At 42.0% G+C, this 21,572-nt stretch overlaps 1 protein-coding gene across 5 annotated transcripts in view; it reads left to right on the plus strand.

Moving 5' to 3' along the window:
• The window catches only part of PUS10 (pseudouridine synthase 10), a 58,135-nt gene that overhangs the window by 3,171 nt on the left and 33,392 nt on the right, over nt 1–21,572 (plus strand). For 2 of the 5 annotated variants that reach the window (XM_007672041.3, XM_029072224.2), the window contains exons 2-4: nt 552–691; nt 2,160–2,414; nt 3,585–3,671. In XM_007672041.3, coding sequence (XP_007670231.1) covers nt 566–691; nt 2,160–2,414; nt 3,585–3,671 — 468 coding nt within the window. In that variant the 5' untranslated portion in view covers nt 552–565. The remainder of the gene's footprint in view (nt 1–551; nt 692–2,159; nt 2,415–3,584; nt 3,672–21,572) is intronic. The other 3 variants (XM_029072229.2, XM_029072228.2, XM_029072225.2) reach the window with 2 other exon arrangements.

Genomic DNA, 21,572 nt, shown 5'->3' on the forward strand with positions numbered 1-21,572 from the left:
ACATATCGGTAATTTAATTTATTTGTTTTGATGTCTGTCTCCCCCACTCTAGACTGTGAGCTCGTGGTGGCAGAGATTGTCACTGTTTACTGTTAAGCACTCAGTTAATACTATTGAATGAATGATTGAATGAGTATGTTTCAACCCGTTGATGTGATTTCTCTGACTTTCCCTTCCTGCACGTTTCCTTTCCCGCTGTCCTCTTTTACCCAAGGTCACATAGGCAAATAGCAGAGCTGGATTAGAGCCCAGCATCCTCTGACTCCCAAACACTATGCTAGGTGCAGGTGATAGAAGATAATCATGTTGGACACAGTCTCTGTGTCTCCTGGGGCTCACAGTCTAAATTGGAGGGAGGAGGATTTAAGGACTTCTGAAATGATCCATCTGGCTGACATTTCAAGCCGATATTTGTTTACTGATTTGTTTGCACTAACTGAAAAATGACCAAAAAAACATTTGCACGGTAAAGCTGCGTCTTCTAAAGGCTATTTTGGTGTTTGAAATGAAACCTGCAAGTTACTCATGATTTTTATGTTTTATTTTGAAAGTTAGGTGGTTCAACATGTTCCCCTTGGCAGAAAAGGACAAGCCTGTTGCCCGGATGCTGCTCAGGACTGGCACTTGTCCTCGATGTATCTTCAGATTCTGTTGTGTGGATTTTCAGGCTCCTTACAGGCTGCCATATAAGGTCTTTTTTGATATTTTTAAACTAAAACCCAATGACTACATTTCTTTAGTTATCAAGCAGCATGAACTAGGGGAAAGAGCATGGGCCTGGGACTCAGAGGATCTGGGTTCTAATCCTGCTCTGCCACTTGCCCACTGTGTGATCTTGGGCAAGTCACCTAACCTCTCTGTGTCTCAGTTGCCTCATTTATAAAATAGGGATTAAATACCAGTTCTCTCTCCTGATTAGGTTGTGAGCCCCATGGGGGACAGGGACTATGTCTGCTCTGATTATCTTCTGCCTACCCCAGTACTTAGTACAGTACTTGGCATAGAATAAGTGCTTAATGAATACAACTCTGATTATTATTGTTTTAATTCTAGAGGTGGGCATATTTTTCAAATACACTACTGCATTCGTAAAATTTCGAATTTAAAAGTCCAGAGGATCCAGTTGTACTAAAGTCTAATTAGTCACCTTAAAGTAACATTAACTTTACCATACCTTACATATTTCATTTTAAACTGTACCTTTAGAGGACAGTAAGATTTGGTCCAGAATATGGTATATCTAGGGAAATATTCTCATTTTGGAGTGTTTTGTATTTACTGCTGATATATTTTAGAAATCAGTAATCAGTTGAGATAGTCATGTAATTTACCTCTACAACCTAAACTAAGAAACCCCAAAATGCGGACATTTGATTATATTCTTTTTCACTTGGGTATTTGTAGAAAATTTTCCAATATACTTTTCATAATGAACACCATTTTTAGTAATAGTGGAAAAAAACATGTCATGTTAGAAGGTGTTATAGCCTTGTGGGTGGTGTATTAAGAAGGCAGGTTAATAAACCGATAATCAATCGTATTTATTGAGCTCGTACTTTGTATAGAGCACTGAACTGAGTGCTTGGAAGAGTACAGTATAACAGGATTAGCCCACTCTCCCTACCTATAACAAACTTACAGTCTAGAGGATTGTGTTTCTTAGCATTTCTTAAGCACCCATTTGTGTGCAGAGTATTATGCTGCATGTTTGAGAATATTCTAAAGGAGTTTGAGGTCTAGCAGCTATTTGGCCACTTGTCCTTACTAAAGATGTACTATAGAAATTATGTAGTAGGTACAGAGCCAGGTGTTTATTTCTGGTCTATTACTGCTTTTCTCTGACCTGTTCCTAAGAAGCCAGCTTGATGCTTTTCCGTAAAATAAACTCTCTGTTTCGGTAACAGTTTGATGCCACTTGTGGTTGCTGCTCTGCGTGTGTTACATTACAGAGCTACCATTGCACAGAGACTCGAACAAAAATTTGGGAAAGTAAAATGAAAGTATCCTGGAATATTTCATTTACAGCGCTATGCTTTGGGAACAAGACGGTTAATTTTCTATGAGTAGAGCCTACTAAAATTGGAAAATGATTGCTTCCAAAGTGATACTGGTAAAAATAATGTCACTAAAATACTGACTTTTTCCTCGTTATTGTCCAGGAATTACTCACTGAACTACAGAACTTCTTAAAAACGGAAAAAGATGATCAGTTCATTTTGGAAGCTACCAACCCACCACTTAAAAAAATCCGACTGCAAGACCCTAAGGAAGAGACCGTTGATCTTGGTCAAAATGGGGTAGAGGTGACTTCTGTCTTAAGAGACGGGCTGGCAATGGAGACTGCAAATTCTCAAGCTTGCAATGTGTGCTTGGGAGTACTTCAAGAATTCTGTGAGAAGGATTTCATTAAAAAGGTAAATAATTTATTTTTTTTGTACGTCTCTGAAAATCGGTGAGGGCTTTTGGTGGATTGGTGGAAGCCTAACTTAATGGCCTTCCTCCTGCCTTTCCCCTTCAAAACATGATATTGACCCCACCCTCAGTCCCAAAACACTTATGTAGATCTATCCTTAATTTAGTTTACTGTCTGTCTCCCCCAGTAGAATGCAAACTCTCTGTGGGCAGGGAACGTGTCTACCAACTCTGTTGATTTGTACTCTCCCAAGCGCTCAGTACAGTCATTTGCGTAAAGGAAGCCCTTAGTAAATACCAGTGATTTATTGAAGCTTTCCTCATCTACCTTTCATCCAATCCTGTGTATTGAGTGCTTACCATGTGCAGAGCACTGTAGTAAGTGCTTGGGAGAGTACAGTAAACAACACATTCCCTGCCCAAAAAACCCTAAAAGTCTAGAGGTTGTCTCCCAGGGTTATGTGCCCCAACTATTACATCAACACTTTTGTACCTCCTTTCATTCATTCATTTATTCAACTGTATTTATTGAGTGCTTACTGTGTGCAGAGCACTGTACTAAGAGCTTGGAATGTACAGTTTGGCAACAGATAGAGACAATCCCTGCCCAACAACGGTCTCATTGTACTAAGCGCTTGATATTAAGAGTTCCTCACCAACTCTTAAAAATGGCACTTTTCCCTTCCTTCCCCAACCTGCACCTCTGCAGGGATTTGGATGAAACTGTATTCAATGTGTTCCCTACTTTTTCCCAGTCATCTCAACAAGCTAGGTGGATGCCAACTTTTCCTTTATTGATTTCCCTTTTATTTCTATAATTTTTTTGTTCTGAGCACTGAGATGGGCTTTTCTCTAAGTAATTGGCAGCTTCAGGTTTTCATCAGCAAAAAGGATCCTAGGTAAACAGCAAATATGAAAACCCAGAAGCCAAATGCAATCAATCAGTGGTATTTTTTGAACACTTATCTTGTGCAGAGCACTATACTAAGTACTTGGGCACTAACCTTTGCTCTCAAGGAGAAAAAGCAACTTATTTCCACCCAGAATGCGGAAATTTTATGTGTTTCTGCAACCGTTCTGTATGGAAAAAAGTTCTGCTAAAAGTAGGCAAGGGTGTTTTTTTTTTCTTTCAACAATTCCTGAGGATTTATATCAGTGTCTTTATTTTGCAGGTTTGCCAGAAGGTTGATTCTTCAGGGTACCAGTTTGCCAACTTGGTATTTTCCGTCTCCTTCCCGCCGCAGCTCTCCGTAAGAGAGGTAAAGTTTGATAAGTCATTCAAATCCCTTCCTAAAGAACAATGTTAGTCTAGTTCTTTCTTGTGTGTGCACTGTGAAGGGAAGTAGAGGAAATAAATTGCTACTGAATGTTACATGGCAAATATACTCAGTCCTTCTAGAACATGTGTTTTCACTATGTGGTTTAGATTGAACACTGTTAGGAAATTAGGGAATGTTCCTCAGACAATGTAGCTCTATCTATTTGGATAGAACGTGATGTGATGTGGGAAGAAGTGGTTGTGGAAGGTGTGTGGCCATGGTCAGTCCATTCATTCAATCGTGTTTATTGAGTGCATACTGTGTGCAGAACACTTTACTAAGCACTTGGAAAGTACAGTTCAGCAACAAAGAGAGACAATCCCTGCCCACAGTGGGCTCAAAGTCTAGAAGGGGGGGAGACAGACATCAAAACAAGAAAACAGGCATCAGTAGCAGTAATAAAAATAAATTAGAGATAGACGCATCAGAACAAGGAAAAGAGGCATTAATATAAATGGAATTATGGATATGTACATATATACACAGGTGCTATGAGGCGAGTTTGGGTCAGTGGTATTTATTGGGTGTTTCTTTATGCCGACCCCGTATTATGTGCTTGGAAGAGGAAGATACAACAGAATTCGTGGACACGTTCCGTGAGTCGAACTTACTGAGACATGAGTTTCCCTTAAAGTGGGGTTCGTCAGAAATGCAACTTCCATGTTAGAGGCAAACTGAGTGCACCGTAAGACAATTCAATGATTTGGATACCTTTGGACTTCTTCAATAGTAATTCTCTTTAGTTCCTACCTCAACTAGAAATTAGAGGGTTCTTTTGTCATTTTGTGTTCATTGGACTCTGAAGCCACCTTTAGAAATTGTGACAGGGAAGGTGTCTGACCTAATTAACTTGCCCCTACACCAGCACTTAGGACAGTGCTTGATTCATAGTAAGCGTTTAACAAATACCATAATTGTAATTTAAAAATTGACTGAAATGCTTCACCAATTTGCAGGTTGTATAATGTAGAGATTTTTCAAGTCCGCCCCCTGAGGCCTACTAACATCGTTAAAGTCCTCCCTTTCCTCTTCGTCCAATCTGCTACCACGTTAATCCAAGCACTTCTATCGAGCCTCGATCACTCTATCATCCTCCCTCCCTCCTGTCTCTGCCCCACTCCAGTCCATGTCTGATCTGACATACTTCACTACATACTCCACATATTCTATATACTTCTGTACATACTCTGCTGCCCAGAGTGGTTGTCCATCCACCTCCGCATCAAACAGGAACTTCTTACCATCGGCCTTACAGCTCAGGTATCTTGCCCCCTCCTAACTTACTTCACTGCTCTCTCACTGTTACCCAGCCCACAAACTTCGCGCCTCTAATGCCAGCTTACTCACTGTACCTCAATCTCATCTGTCTCGCCGCCGACCTCTCGGCCACATCCTGCCTCTGGCCTGGAACTCCCTCCCTCTTCATATCTGAATGACAATTAATTTCCCCACCCTCAAAGCCTTATTGAAGGCACATCTCCTCGAGGCCTTCCCTGACTAAGACTTTATTTCCTCTTCCCCCGCTCCCTCCTGCATCACTCTTGCGCTTGGATTTGCTCCCTTTTTTCACCCCTCCCTCAGCCCCACAGTACTTATATACATATCCATAATTTATTTATTTATTTATGTTAAGGGCTGTCTCCCCCTCTAGGCTAAGTTCATTGTGGGCAAGGAATGTGTCTGCCAACTCTGTTGTGTTGCACTCTCCCTGGCACTTAGTACAGTGCTCTGCATGCTGTAAGTGCTCAATAAAATTGATTGATTGATTAATTGCTTGGGACAATAAGCAGAGTTTATTTAAAACAACCCGAGCTGACTTAGGGGCCGTTGTAAAAGCTATAAAGTAGCTCTCTGTGGGTTTGGCAGAGACCCTCTTCTCCCAAGCTAGGAAGCATCAGTGGCAGGATATATAAATCCTGGCGATTGATTGATTGATTTAATGAATGAATCTCAAGTCTGCTTCATTTAAGGGAGAGGCAGAGGACAAGTGCCAAGATGGAATAGAATCCACTTGCTCCCAGAAATTCTGTTTTTTGTGTTTTTTTAAAATTTCCGTGTCCTGAAGTAATTATACGCAAGGGGGAATGATAGGGTGGAAAGGAAAGAAGAAAGGAATGAATAAACAAACTCAATTTTCCTCTTGCTGAGCCCTTGAGCATAGGGGCTCTGGTGCTTCAACTTTTCATGAGAGAATAATAATAGACCAGTTAATTTCTACTTCCTCTTGGGGCGTAGGCACATTTAATAAGTTAATGTTTGTCAAGAGGTTTCACCATGGAAAACCTTTTATTGGTATTTCTAAGTACTATTAAAATATAAGTAATGAAATAGAGCGATGAAATCATTTCAAATGATAGCAACAATATTCATTTATCCTTATGAAGTCTTTTTGACTTCCCTCCACCCCATCATTGAGCACTATATAAACATCGTATCCTGAACCTTCCCTATCTATTCAGATCTCATGCTTGTGAGATTTTATTACCCTATATTTATAGAACATTTTCCTGGGGAAATCAAGTTCAGTATTCCTAACAGGTTAGATTTCAGGAAATGAATAGTTCTGATTGAACTCCAGCTTTAGGCATTAGAAGGACATTTAAGGACAGAAGGAGGTTTAATACTTGATTGCTTCCTTACCCTCTGGGAAAGATATAGTCATTACCCTGGAGAAATAACCTCGATCAAGAAGAAGTGGGATTACAGGAACTATTCTTCATCATGAGGAGTAGAGCAATTTCATCCAGTCTGTGCAATGTTAACCAGGTAACTGACCAGTGGGAACAAAGATGATAATACAACATTTAGAGCTATTTATTACTCAGTTATTGCAATACCCTACTGACATCTCATCTCCTTCAGGAGGCCTTCCCCGATTAATTTCTAATCTCCTCATTTTATGCCCCCCTCCCTCCAACAGCCGTATGAGTACTTTTGCATCACCTAAACACTCCCTGCCCCGCGTCATAAATTTTGACTAGTACGTAAGTGCTGTGCGGCTTTGTGGGGTGGTTGGTGAATAAAAGGAACGAATCAGGGTGATGCAGAAGCGAGTGTGAAAAGAGGAAATGATGGCTTAGGGAAGGCCTCTTGGAGGAGATGTGTCTTCAATAAGGCTTTGAAGTGGGGGGAGAGTAATTGTCTTTCAGATATGAAGTGGGAGGGCCTTCTAGGCCGGAGGCAAGATGTGGGCGAGAAGTCAGTGGTGAGATAGATGAGATCGAGGTAGAGCGAGTAGGTTAGCTAACATAAGAGGAGCGAAGTGTGTGAGTTGGGTTGTAGTAGGAGAGTAGTGAGGTGAGGTAGGAGGGGACAAGGTGATTTAAAGCCAATGGTAAGGAGCTTCTGTGTGATGTGGGGGTGGATGGGGAAACATGTCCTGAATGTTTTTTTAGAAAAATGATCTAGGCAAACAGAGTGAAGTATGGACTGGAGTCGGGAGCGATAGGAGGCAGGGAGGTCAGCAAGGAAGCTGCTACAGTAATCAAGGCGGAATGGGATAAGTACTTGGATTAATGTGGTAGCATAGAATGGATTTTTAGCGATGTTGAGAAGAATGAATCCACAGGATTTAGTGATAAATTGAATATGTGGGTTGAATGAGAGAGTCAAGTGTAACGCCAAGGTAATGGGCTTTTTAGGAAGGATGGTGGTGCTGTCTATGGTGATGGGAAAATCGGGGAGGATAGGGTTTGGGTAGGAAGATAAAGAGTTCTGTTTTTGACATGTTAGGTTTGAGGTGATGGAGGGTCATACTAGTAGGGATGTCTTTAAGGCAGGAGGAAATGCGAGACTTCAGAGAGGGAGAGAGATCAGGGCTGAAGATATAGATTTAGGAATCATCCTCATAAAAGTGGTAGTTAAAGCTATCGGTCCTTTTAAAGTTCTATTCCCTTGTTATAAAATATATACCCTAAGCTGCTGACCCTGTTAAGGGATGTTGCTCTGACTATTCAATAACTCAGAACATTTCCACAACTTAGTGAGCTGACCACATACTTTATTCTTTGACTCATTTTTTTTGTTCACTTGTTTTACAATGGGTTTCCATAGGGTTTGCAAATGTATTGTAATAGAGGACAACTAAGAGTTGTGCTGGAAATAGTGTTGGTGATTCATTAGAGAACTTTTTCTTTTGAATCACCAGTACATTAGTGCACATCCTAGAGGTGGAGCTCTGTGGCAAGACATAGAAATCACTAGGCACTGTGCTTCACATAGCCCATTTTCTGTGGATCTGACCCAACAAACTCCTGGTACTCCTAGAATACCATTCTAATGACTATCTTTATTATAAATATTAATATATTGTGACTTGTGCCAGAACCTGGCAATGTGAAAGGGTCATGGTATTGACTTCCATTACCTTGTAGTCTTGATTTGACTGAGTAATTTTTGTACATAAAATATTTCAGACTTAATAGATGGGTCAATAATGACTGTGTTCTTTGAGTGGTATGTACATCTGAGTAGAATTGTGATTTTTTTTAACTTGTTAAAGTTAGAATTTGAAAACGAATTCAGTAATTGAAAAATTGCTTTTGTGAGGCATTGAAAGTACAGTGTAGTTGTATTTTCAAGAAATTTGCTGTGCTTGGAACAGGCGCCATGTCTGATCTTCATTGCACTGTACCTACTCCAGGGCTTAGCACAAAGTACACACTTAACCAATATCAAAATTATTTATTACTACTGCATTTAGCTATTGCGCGTAGAAGGCACATAACCAATAATACAGTCAATCTATCAATGGTATTTATTGAGCACTTTATGCAGAGCACTGTACTTTGAGATACAAAGAAGTAGAATGTTTATTTTGATTTTTTCAATTTTTTAATGGAATTTGTTAAGCTCTTACTATGTGTCCGGCACTGTTCCAAACACTGGGGTAGATACAAAATAGCCAGGTTGGACACAGTCCATGTCCCACATGGGGCTCACAGTCTTAATCCCCATTTAATAGATGAGGTAGTTTAAGGCATAGAGAGGTTAAGTAACTTGCCCAAAGTCACACAGCAGACAAGTGGCAGAACTGGAGTTAGAACTCAGGTCCTTCTGTCTCCCGGGCCCATGCTCTATCCACTGGGCCATGCTGCTCCTTTCAAGGTCAGCCCATCCTTTGGGAGACAGTGTGTCAGCAGCATGGTGTTAGGTTCCAGACTCCAGAGTTTTAGAGTCAGTCAATCATATTTATTGAGTGCTTACTATATGCTGAGTGCTGTACTAAGCACCTGGGAGACTACAATACAACAATAAACAGACATAATCCCTGTCCACAGCGCGTTTACAATCTAGAGGGGGAGACAGACATTAATATAAATAAATAAATGACAGATATGTACATAAGTGCTGTGGGGCTGGGAGGGGGGATGAATAAAGGGAGCAAGTCAGGGTGATGCAAATGGGAGTGGGAGAAGAAAGTAGGGCTTAATTAGGAAAAGCCTCTTGAAGAAGATGTCTTCAACAAGGCTTTGAAAGGGGGACAAGGTTGGAGAGAGAGTAATTGTCTGTTGGATTTGAGGAGGGAGGGTGTTCCAAGCTAGCGGCAGGACGTGGGCAAGCGGTCGGCGGTGAAATAGACGAGATGGAGGTAAAGTGAGAAAGTTGGCGTTCGAGGAGTGAAGTGTGTGGGCTGGGTTGTAGTAGGAGAGTAGCGAGGTGAGGTAGGAGGGGGCAAGGCGATTGAGAGCTTTAAAGTGTCATAGTGCTCTTTGCCTTGCTCTGTGTCTGTGAGACGTGGATCGTTCACAGCACCTCCTGCTTCTTAAGCATTCCCTCTTAGGGGTTATGCGCAACATCAGATGACAAGAGAGAAGCTAGAGCAGCATGGTCTAATGGGAGTCAGGGACCTGGCTTGGTTTTTGGGTTTTTTTTTAATGGTATTTGTTAAGCACTTACTGTGTGTCAAGCACTGTATAAAGCGCTGAGGTAGATACAAGATAATTAGCTCCCAAATGTGGCTCACAGTCTACATAGGAGGGAGAGCAGGTATTGAATCCCCATTTTGCAAAACCAGGAAACTGAGGCACAGAGGAGTTAAGTGACTTGTCCAAGTTTACCCAGCAGACAAGTTGGCGGATCTAGGATTAGAACCCAGATCCTTCCAACTCCCAGGCCTGTGCTGTTACACGCACGATCAGGACTCGAAATCTGCAGTGGCCTTTTCAGTTACACACAAACCCCTAGGTGAACTTCACCATCAATGGTATCTTTGAGCAGGAAGAACATATACTTGTATAGTGCACAGATTGAGTCCAGTTTTTTGGTAATTCCTTTCCTTCGGAAAGCAGCCTCTGCAGTGCTGCAGAGTGTTCTTTTCCCCTCCTGGTGATGTCCCTTAAGGGTCAAAGCTAAGAAGACAGACTTTTCCTAGGTGAAGGACACCTAATTCTTTGCCTCTCAAAAATTCTTTGCTACCTTTCCTCGCCCATGGTGAGTTTGGATAGAGCCCTCTTTTTATGAAGATTCCATTCATTTGTACTGGGCTTAGTTCTGACCCTTTCTACGTTAATGGAATTTCCTTGCCTTCGATTTAGATGACATTTGACAGTCTTGCAGATCAGCTGGAAAAAATTGAGGGATTTGCAAAGGCGTTCACCAGCCTGCAATATCCAAATTGGCCTCCTGAAGTTCTTAGAGTCCCTCCCTTTCTGACCAGAGCAATCCCTTCCATTTGATCAATGGTGATTCATGGAATTGTTTGAAAACAAGCAGCTGCTGGAGAAAGTGCAAACACATATTGAGACCAATTCATTAATTCAATTATATTGATTGAACGCTTACTGTGTGCAGAGCACTGTTCTAAGTGCTTGGGAGAGTACAATACAACAATAGACACATTCCTTGACCAAAAAGAGCTAACAGTCTAGATGGGCCAATCCAGAAGGTCAGGCAGAGAATTTCTTTCAGGGCTGCTGTCTGATTTTCTTTAGGTTTAGCTTGATTCCTTTCAGGCTCCAGGCACATCCAAAGTTGCACAGTCAGTTTGAGGGTTTTTAAAATTTTTTTCTTAAACCCTGGCTAGTATATGTTCCTGCCTCCTATTGTGTCTCACACATCTAGACCTCTCCCTTGCTCTATTACGTTGACATCAATTAAACCGTGGTATTTAGAGTGACTGCTGTGTGCCGAGGACTGTACTAAGCACTTGGGAAAGTACAATAGAAAAAGAGGACCTGGGTTCTAATCCAGGCTCCACTTTGTACTTATCGTGTGACCTAGGGCAAGTCACTTAAGTTCTCTGGGCCTCTATTCCCTCATCAGCAAAATGGAGATTTAATACCTGTTTTCCCTCCTACTTAGACTCTCAGGTTCATTTGGGAACTGATTATCTTGTATCTGTCCCAGGCTTAGTACAGTGTGTGGCACTTAGTAAGTGCTTAACAAATACCACAATTATTATTATTGCTATCTCAGCAGTGTTTTGTAACAAAGGTCTTTCACTGAGCATTTTTTTAATGGTGTTTGTTCGGCACTTACTGTGTGCCAAGTACTGTACTAACCTCTGAGGTAAATACAAGCTTATCAGGTTATAGTCCCTGCCCCCCACGGGGCTCGCACTCTTAATCCCTATTTTACAGATGAGATAACTGAGGTCCAGAGAAGTGAAATGACAGGCCCAAGGTCACACAGCAGACAAGTGGCGGAGCCAGAATTAGAACCCAGGACCTATGACACCCAGCCCCGTGTTCTACCCACTAGACCGTGCTGCTTCTGCAGGCTGTGGCTCTAATAATAATAATGTTGGTATTTGTTAAGTGCTTACTGTGTGCCAAGCGCTGGGGTAGATACAGGGTGATCAGGTTGTCCCACGTGAGGCTCACAGGCTTAATCCCTATTTTACCGATGAGGGAACTGAGGCCCCGAGAAGTTAAGTAACTTGCCCAAAGGCACACAGCTGACAGGTGGCGGAGCCGGGATTAGAACCCATGACCCCTGACTCCTAAGCTCCATGAAGGCAGGGAGGACGTCTTCTAGCTTCCCAGGCATTTGTATAGGATTCTGCCCCCGGTAATTGCTCAGTAAATCCCCTTGATCAGTGGAGGGCCTGATCGGTGGGGATGCAGTGACCAAGAAGGTCCTCTGTAAATTTGCTTTTCCAACAGAAGTTTTTCCCAAGTTAGGTCAGTAGAGGGCATCGTTGTACTGCCGGCTTGGATGGTTGGACTTCCCTAATCGCTGCTTAAGCAAACCCGAAAAACAGATGAAAACCTTGGCAAAAGAAGGGAAAGCAGTTTGCTTTCATCGAGGCTCCCTCTTTTGACTTAAAATTGCGATATTGTCTAATTCACACTGCGCCGAGGCAATGAAAACCCATCGCAACAATATGAGAATTGATGAGGTTGAGTTTTTATTTGTCAAATCTGAACTCCCTTTTTTTCTCTTTTTTGTCATCCAGTCGGGTAACTTTGTCAGGCTTCGTATTAAGCCCAGAAAATTATTAACACACATTCTTTCTAGAGAAAAGTAGATAAAATAGCAAACTGCCCATTCTGTAATGGTATTTTATGCTGAAAGGATCATATCTTTTGTTATTTTCCCCTCTGTTCCCTATGACATCAGAACGAGAGCAGTTTTTGGAAAGGCCCCCCAGAGGACCATCTGGCTTTTACTTTTGAATGCTGTTAGTGGGTTTACTTCTTTTATAAATAGAGATGTGTAAATCCCTTCCGAATGCCAAGTTTGCCACATGTCATTCCATGTAGTCCACTTGGATTTGTCTTGATTGAGATCATAAGAACTACCGTTCTTGGGCCTGGTCACTGGCCCATCCAACCCAGGAGCCCAGGATTCTTTCCCAGACTGTGGCAGAGGGGGCTTGGAAGAACCTCTTATATTCATTCATTCAATTGTATTTTTTGAGCGCTTACCGTGTGCAGAGCACTGTTCTAAGCACTTGGAAAATACAATTCGGCAACAGATAGAGACAATCCTTACCCAATAACGGGCTGAAGGTCTAGAAGGATAATAATGGTATTTGTATAAAAAAGTCATTTCTGTTATCCAGCTTCGAAAAATTTGATGCCTGGAAATGCCCCTCGAAGTCCTCCTCGACGTTACCTCCCGCGGGCTGGTCCAGGATGAGCTGGCTATCCTTGGCCGCTGTTCTGGGATGTGGGAGATGTCCCGGATGGGGCCGTGATTTCCCGGGATCTGAATGGGTCAGGAAGGACCAGCTGACAGGATTTCCCTGTGGAGCTATAACCCCCAACTTTCCTAGCCCCATTCCCTCCTGCCACTCCTTTGCCACCTCCAACTGCCAAAATGGGAATCCTGATGGTCCAGGCCTGGGAGGGGAGGTGGGCAAGGGGTACCTTAAGAGTGACCACCAGGAGCGGATACCCCTGAGGCAGCTACCTCTGGGGACGCTTTGGCTGCTTTGTTTTTTATTATGGCATTTGCTAAGCGCTTACTAAGTGCCAGGCACTGTAATTAATTAATTAATTATAGTGTTAAGCGCTTACTATGTGCCAAGCACTGTTCTAAGCACTGGGGTAGATACAAGGTAATCAGGTTGTCCCATGTGGGACTCACAGTCGTAATCCCCATTTTACAGATAAGGTAGCTGAGGCACCGAGAATTGAAGTGACTTGCCCAAAGTCACATGGCTGATAAGTGGCAGAGCTGGGCTTAGAACCCACGACCTCTGACTTCTGGCTGCTACCGGGCTAGTCATTCATTCATTCAGTCAGTCGTATTTGTAAATGCTTACTGAACTAAGTGCTTGGGAAAGTACAATACAACAATAAGGAGTGACAATCCCTGCCCACAACACATTATGGGCTGATGATTTAAAAGGAAAATCTCTTTCACGAGTCATGATTAATAGTGCGGTTTGCATATGATGTAGTTGTAGCTTGGACTATATTTTTCTAGACATATTAACTTGTAGATGTTACCTGCAATTTTTTTGACCAAGAGCATCAGCTATATAAGATCTTCCAGTAGTTTATCCCCATGGCAATTCACCATACATGGAAGAGCTTAGTGTTATCTGAAAACATAGAGGTTTCACCACAGTAATACTAATTGTGGCATTTTTTAAACACTAGTCCAAGCATTATTCTACGCGTGGTGCAGATCAGACTCATTTCCTCTTCTTCCCACTCCCTTCTTTTCACCCTTGAACTTGGATTTGCACCCTTTATTCACCCCTCCCTCAGCCCCACTGCACCTAACGTGTCCAGAATTTATTTTTATTGTTTGTCTCCCCCTCAGGACTTTAAGCTCGTTGTGGGTGGGAAGTGTCCCTACCCACTCTGTTATATTGTACTCTCCCAATCACTTAGTACGGTGCTATCCACGCAGTAAGTGCTCAGTAAATTTGATTGATTGATCGATGAGATACAGTCCCTATTCCCTATGGAGCTCTGTCTTCCGGATCATTTATAAAGGTAATAAATAAAGCTGGTTTATGTGGGGTGCCAGCTCCCTCTGAGCAGAGAGCACTATTGGCCTTAGGGAATCACCCTGGAAGGGTGAAGCCATTAGATTTGACCCCATAGATATATTGACAGGATGTTGGTCAGCCCACGTTGGGTCTTGGAGCTGGAAGTGGAGACAAGATGGTGGCTCCGCTTTGTGCCCACTGCTAGCAGAAGCCAGATTGCAGGGGGTCGAGGAGAGAATTGGAGACAACTTGCTCAAGGAGTTTGGAGAAGAATGGTAGATCCTTGGTATCTATGCCCTTACTCTTTGGAGAGGAATGGTAGAAGATCCTTGGTATCTATGCCCTTACTCTTTGGGACCATAGATACAAATACCATGGAGTCAAGAGGGTTTTTTTTTTAGGCTGGGGGGACATGAGCATGTTCAAAGCCCTGGAGAAGAAGTCATTAGAAAGCAAACAGCTTTAGGATGGAAGGTAGGGAGGGGACAAGAAAGGGGAAAGTGTTGAGATAAGGTGGAGAGGATGGGGTCAGAGGCACAGGTGGAGGGGAGGTGGGAGAGCGTCTCTTGAGATACTCTTGGAAAAGAAAGATGGAAGAGTTAAAGAGGGGCAGGAAGAAGGAGGAACTGGAGAGGAGCGGGGGAGATTTTAGGGAGATCACTCCTAATAGTTTCTTTTAGCCAGCATTCTCTCCTTGACCAAACATTCAATGATAGCTCACGTATTCTAAAAAAGCCTTTGGTGTTGAACCTGAAGTCATCATCATCCACCTCATCGGTGTTTATTTCGAGGCTACTGTGGGTAGAGCAGTTACTAGGACTTTGGTCAGTAGAAGATTTGGTTGTTGCCTCTGAAGAGCTTACATCTAGAGGGATACAAGGAGACACAGTGGTAAATATCATTTGTATCTATGGTCCCAAAGAGTAAGGGCATAGATACCAAGGATCAAAAGAAAATATAGGCAGTCGAACGAGATAAACAAATCACCATATGGAAGTACCATGAGTAGCAGGTGGGAAGCAGGGTGAGGGGATTAGTTGGGGAGGGTGTCCTAGAGGAAGCAACCTAGGAGAGATTTAAAGGTGGAAAAGATTGTGGTTTTGATGATTAGAAGGAGAGCAAGTTACAGGTGCAGTTAGAAAATGTGTGTCCATTATATCACCTGGACTCTTGGGAGAACTCCAGTTTAGCAATCAGTCAGTGGTGTTTGAGTGCTTACAGTGTGCAGAGCACTATACTAGAAGCTTGGAAGGTACAATTCAATAGTGTAGGTAGATATGATCCCTGTCCTCAAAGAGCTTACAGACCAGAGTGGGAGACAGACATTAAGATACATTTCAGAGAAGCAGCAAGGCCCAGTGGAAATAGTCCAGACCTGGGGTCTTGGGTTCTAATACCAACTCTTTTCTGGGTTTCAGTCTCCTCACCTCTAAAAGGGGGATTCAATATATGTTCCCCTTCCCCACTTCAACTCTGAGCCTCTGGTGGGACGGTGACTCTATCTGACCTAAATCATCGTGTTTCTACCCCAGCTCTAAGTAGAATGCATGGCATGTAGTAAGTGCTTAACAAATACCCCAATTATCATTGTATTTATTATCACAGGTGTATTTACATTTCTTTCTGGAGCTGGGGGTAAGGTGAATGTCAAACTGCTTAAACTGTACAGACATAAGTGTATAGGTCATGCAGAAGGGAGGACAGATGGTAAGACAAAATTTTTCTTATTCAGAAGCTATCTTTTCCTCTATAGGGTGTGTTTTTCAAAATTTTCACCTATTCTACACTTTATCATATGTCCCTCCCCACAGCCTTTGTGTATATATGTACATATTTATTATTCTATTTATTTTATTAATGATGTATATATATCTATAATTCTATTGATTTATATTAATGTCTGTTTACTTGTTTTGATGTCTGTCGCCCCCATTCTGGATTGTGAGCCCGTCGTTGGGTAGGGATTGTCTTTCTTTGTTGCTGAATTGTACTTTCCAAGCGCTTAGTATAGTGCTCTGTACGCAGTAAGCGCCCAATAAATAGGATTGATTGAAAGAATAGAATCCCTTTGGAATCCTTCTTTATAGATGGGAGTTTTAATGGCGACCTGCCAGTCAGGACTTGTCTTCTCTTATAGTGCACGTGTACTCAGTCCCTATCTTAAAATCTCAGTATTTTCTCAACTGGTCTAGGCTTGACTAGGCTGTCAACTCCTTGAGGGCAGGGCTCCTATCGTCAACAACCCCTCATCAGTTTAATGAATGAACAAATGAATTGCTTTCATGTTCTCAAGAATAGTAGCTCAAATTGGACTTGAAAAATTTGAGGTTTACAGTTCCTTAACATTATTTTGATGTTGAATATGTGTTTGATGAGTCAGTTTACTGCATAGCCATGTGATGTTTGCAGCATCCTTCCTTCCCCACACCCAGGTTTGTGACTCTGCAGTGTCATGACTCCCCCAGGTGCTCTGAAATGTGTGTGTGGAAGGAGGGGGGGAGAAACTGAGGTTGAAGGTGCAATGCTCTCACAAGTAGCAAAACATTATCTGGACTTTTCGACCTTCATTGCTCTTCCTTGTAAAAAGTTGCTACCACGGACTAATTGCTCACTTTTTGTGTCACAGAGTCACCTCATCCTCCATGGTATTCTGGCACTGGGCTCTGTATTTGTTGTCTAAGCCGGCTACCCATCCAGTGCAAAGAGCCCCAGCTCTGTGAATCAGGAGACTAGGTTTGCGGTCCAGGCTGTGCAGATAAGGATATGCCTGCTGGGGCTGTATCACCAGTGGTGAAGAATTCTGACCAAAGAACCCCCTAGGACATTCCGTGAGGAAAATAGGTTCGGCAGGAATCCTGAAGAATAGCTGGCTATCGATGGCAGTGAAGACTAATGGTCACCAAGAGAGATCTGGCCTCTGGGTTATGGCACCACGGCATTGGCTCAGCATTAACAAATACCATAAAAAGTCACCTTTTCATTAGCAGAACATGCAGATCTTTGCCTAGAAAGCCCTTCATTAATTGTCTTTGGTGACCCGACTGTAAATTCAAGGTAAAGTACTAATGAAGGCCATCATTATTTCAAACTTAAATTCATTAGAATGTAAGGTGCAGCTGAAGTACCCGATGAGAGTCCCCTCTGTTACAGACAGAAAAAGTCTCACCTGCTGCCCTCTCCTGTTCTGCCTTGAATTGATGAAGTATAGTTCACCCAAGTTCATCAGTGCATCAAAAAGGTCACATTAAACTCATCCCTGTGTGTAGATCACTGAAAATCACTACTGCATTCCTTGGAAAATAATAACCTAGTAAGTTATTATTAAATAGTCAAAAGGGAATTGAAATTCATAAAGTTAGTTCTGCCCTTGCACTACCCTAAACCCTTGCATGTCTCTTGGTTTATACTGCTGTCTCAATTTTTCATACTTTTGTTGTTTCTGGGTGTGTGTGTATTTATCATTCCCATTTATAAACCTGTCTCTCCTATTAGATGGTAGGTTCCTCAAGGACAGAGACCATGTCTTTTACTTTAATTGTATATTCCCAAGCTCTAAGAGCAGTGCTCTGCGTACATGCAGTGCTCACTAAATACTGGTAGTGATGAAAAGGAGGAAGAATGCAGAGTTTTGGGTCATCAGAAAGTGGTAGTTTGTGGTGCATGCGGTATGGTGGAAATTCATGATTTTGCAGGGGCTGATTTACAGAGGCTGGAGATGTCAAATTGGATAAAAAGGAGAGTCTTTTTGGATGCCACTGCTGCTTCATCGTAGATATAAAAAAACAAATAAAGGATGGCTGTCTTCTTTCCCTGTACATTAGAAAGAATTTTAAAAATTCCCCATGTGTATCATGCTGGTTAGTCGCAGAGTTTTCAAGATTTTACAGACTTGTTGGCATGATTGTCCAAACAAGATCAATTTTTCAAGTTTCAAGAAAGAGAGCATGGTCTAGAACACTGGCCTGAGAGTCAGAATGATTTGAGTTCTAATCCTGACTCTGCCACTTGTCTGCTGTGTGACCTTGGACCAATCACTTAACTTCTCTGTGCCTCAGTTACCTCATCTGTAAAATGGGGATTAACACTATAAGTCTCACGTAGGACAGAGACTTTCCAACCTGATTAATTTGTATCTACTCCAGTGCTTAGTACAGTGCCTGGCATATAGTAAGTGTTTAGCAAATCTTTTTTTTTTAAAAATTGGTCTTTTCAGGCAGGAGTTCCTCTTCTGATCCTCGAGCCAAAAGCAAAGCAGTTTATCCTAGAAGTTATTACTAAGAGAAACTCAAGATCTTGTCTGATGCCATGATTTTTGTGACTGATGTTTAGTGAAACTTATTATAGTAAGAAAACATTTTAAAGCTTACTCTTAATTTAGGACTGTCTGTCAGATTACAGATGGTGTAATGGACACAATCGGAGAGCCTATTAAGCTGCCCCTTCCTTTTCCGGATTTCAGTTTGTGGCTAAAACACCTGGTCCTTAAACTGTGTTTGTGTGTTAACATGGTTCTGGTATTGCATCTGAGAAAGCTTCAGCCAGGTAGTAGCAGGAGACAGAGGGCCAGGCTTCTGGGGGGTTTTGTTGATGTTTAAAAATAGAGTAAAACTCTGTTTTGTAAGTTTTTGGGCAGGGGGACCGGAAATTGAGGCAAGTCTATGAATTTCCTAAGATTTAGTTATGTGTGCTTTAATACAGATCAGTTTGAAACCTCAAATCATATCCTGCTCAATCCTTATTGGAAATAATTTCATGAGATTTTTAAAAGATAGGTTTTATAATATAATTATAGTACTTATTAAATGCTTAACCTATTATGTTTATGTGCCAAGCACTGTTTAAGCACTGGAGTAGATGTAAGATAATCATGTTGAATTCAGCCCCTATCCAGCAGTCTAAGTAGGAGGGAATAGGACTTAATCCCCATTTTACAGATGAGGAAACTGAGGCACAGAAAAGTTAAGTGATTCGCCCAGTGTCACACAGCAGATGAGTGGCAGAGTGGAGATCAGATTCCAGGTTATCGGGCTCCTAGGCCCATGCTCTTTCCACTAGGCCATGTTGCTTTCCAGATCTTTTTGATTTTAGAGTCTGGCATTCAGTAGCCACAGTGGAGCTTCATAGATTTGGGAGGTAAAAGCGGAGTTTTTCGAGCTTGGGATGGGAAGTTGTATATCTAGTAGTTTAATGGTTTTTACAGATATTGTATTATATATTCTAATATTACACATATATTACACATTACTTATCAAATAAATGTATATTTCCTTTCTACTATTATAGATTAACACACACACATTATATATATATATGTGTATATATACATATGTACGTATATACAAATATCTTTTCCTTATATTCACTTCTGGCTTTGTACCATGCTTGTCCTTACAGTATTTGGTGGGATATTTTTTTTTTTAGCCTGTCATCCCCCGAATAGCGGCATCTAAAACCTTCAAGGAGAGTGCATTGGGGTCGGCTTTGGGGACACGGCTAGTTGCTGGCTCTTCCCCAGATATGCCTGGAGTTTACAAGAAAGATCACAATTTGTGGGCAATACTTTGGTTTAATGTTGTTTTGTGTTGGGCTTCAGTAAATCGGTAACATTGGAAATTGCACAGGCTCTAAAAATAGAAATGTAAACTGTGGAAAAATTTAATTTTTGTTTCAAGACAATTGTCTTAACCCATGACACAAAAAATGGGGTCAGTTCAGTGTCACAGGGAATCTTTATTTTGTTTAAAATGAAATTCATTTAAAAATTCCGGGAGGTCATTTATTAAAATATGTTGTGTGGTTTTCAATTATGGATCTAATCCCTATGGTTGAATCTCAGTACAGTTCTCTTGCAGTAGAAAAGGAGTTAAAAATGGGTAATTGGCGTAAGCCAGGTAAGGGGAATTTACTTAGACGGATAAAGATAAAATTCTATTTTTGTTATCTAAATGTCATAATAAGTCAAAAGAAGGAAATGACTGGTGGAGATGATGAAGTTGTCAACTTAAAGAAGTTCTCTTATTCTGGTAATGAGCCGCCTGTGACTGGTTTAGCTTTTTTTCTTCTATGTTATTGCTCCAAATGTGTAGATAATCAGTATCCTGCCTCTCCAGAGGGTCATCTCCGGGAAGATATGTGAGAGAACCAGACATGGGAAGGAGGCTAAAGTCCATCCTTCATCTGGCCTTCATGAGCCTTACCCCTCCCTAGCCCTACTTGGGTGCCAAGTCTCTCCTCCTTCAGCCCTTTGCTCACTGAGTAATGATTTGAGCTGTACCTCAGGGATTTTCTCAGCCAAAACTCCCCTAGGGTCTTACCTGAGCCCCCGGTAATCAGGTAGTCAGTTATATTTATTGAGCGCTTACTGTATGCAGATCACTTTACTAAGCGCTTGGGAGAATACAATTTAGCAGACACATTCCCTGCCCATAACCACCTTACAGTCTAGAAGGGGAGACAGACTGCAGCCCGCACAAGACATGAGTTTTCCCTAGATTTGAATCCACTGGAGTTCTTCAACTCCAGCTCCAGCTCCAAGCTCTTCAACTTTCCACACATACATTTCCCCAGCTAAAACACCATCCCTACCCTGTGTCTTGAATTTTAGTCCTAATGACTCCATCCTCCCAAACTCGGCATACAAATAAGTTGGGATTTACTCTCTGCCCCTGCCTTGCACCTGGGCAAGTAGCTGCTGGCTGAGGGAGATATTGTTGGTAATGTGGTCCAAGGGTGGACTTAATTACCCAGATGACCAGAAATATAGGTCTTTCATTTCAAATGAGATAAAATCCTTTCTTAAAGCTAAAGACAGGTCCAAAGTAAAATTACAAACAGCAATCAGCACATCACAGGTTTGAATCAGATAGAAAGTTCACAGTACAGGCAAGTGCAAAATAAAATCTGGGCACAGAAGCCTCCATTGTCCCCTTCCTAGGTTTTTAGGTGTCTGCATTCTCATGGGTTTGCTGGGGGGCCTTCTCCCCCGCCACCATCTCCCCACCCTTGGCAAAAAGTCTTGAACTTCAGGTCATCCTACTTCGCTCCATTCAACGGTTTCAGCCTCCAGCCCCAGTTGATGAACTGATATCGACTCAGCTATAAGGACTCTAATTTGAGGTGAGGCAACAGTTCGTAGCAGGTGAATTTACATGCGTCGTAGCAGGTGAATTTACATGCGTGACTGAAAGGCCTCGGAGACTCAATCCTGACTACACCATGCATTCGGTTGAATTTATTGAGTGTTTACAGTGTGCGGAGCACTGCATTAACTGCTTGAGAGAGTAGAATTCAACAAACAGAGTTGGTAGACCCGTTCCTTGCTCATGAGGAGCTTACAGTCTAGAGGGGGAGACAGACCTTAAAATAAGTAAATAAATTATAGATATAATCATAAGTGCCTTGGGGCTGAGGGTGGGGTGAATATCAGGTGCTTAAAGCATAGCAAGGGCACC

This window comes from Ornithorhynchus anatinus, chromosome 9, assembly GCF_004115215.2.
Source record: "Ornithorhynchus anatinus isolate Pmale09 chromosome 9, mOrnAna1.pri.v4, whole genome shotgun sequence".
NCBI lineage: Eukaryota > Metazoa > Chordata > Mammalia > Monotremata > Ornithorhynchidae > Ornithorhynchus > Ornithorhynchus anatinus.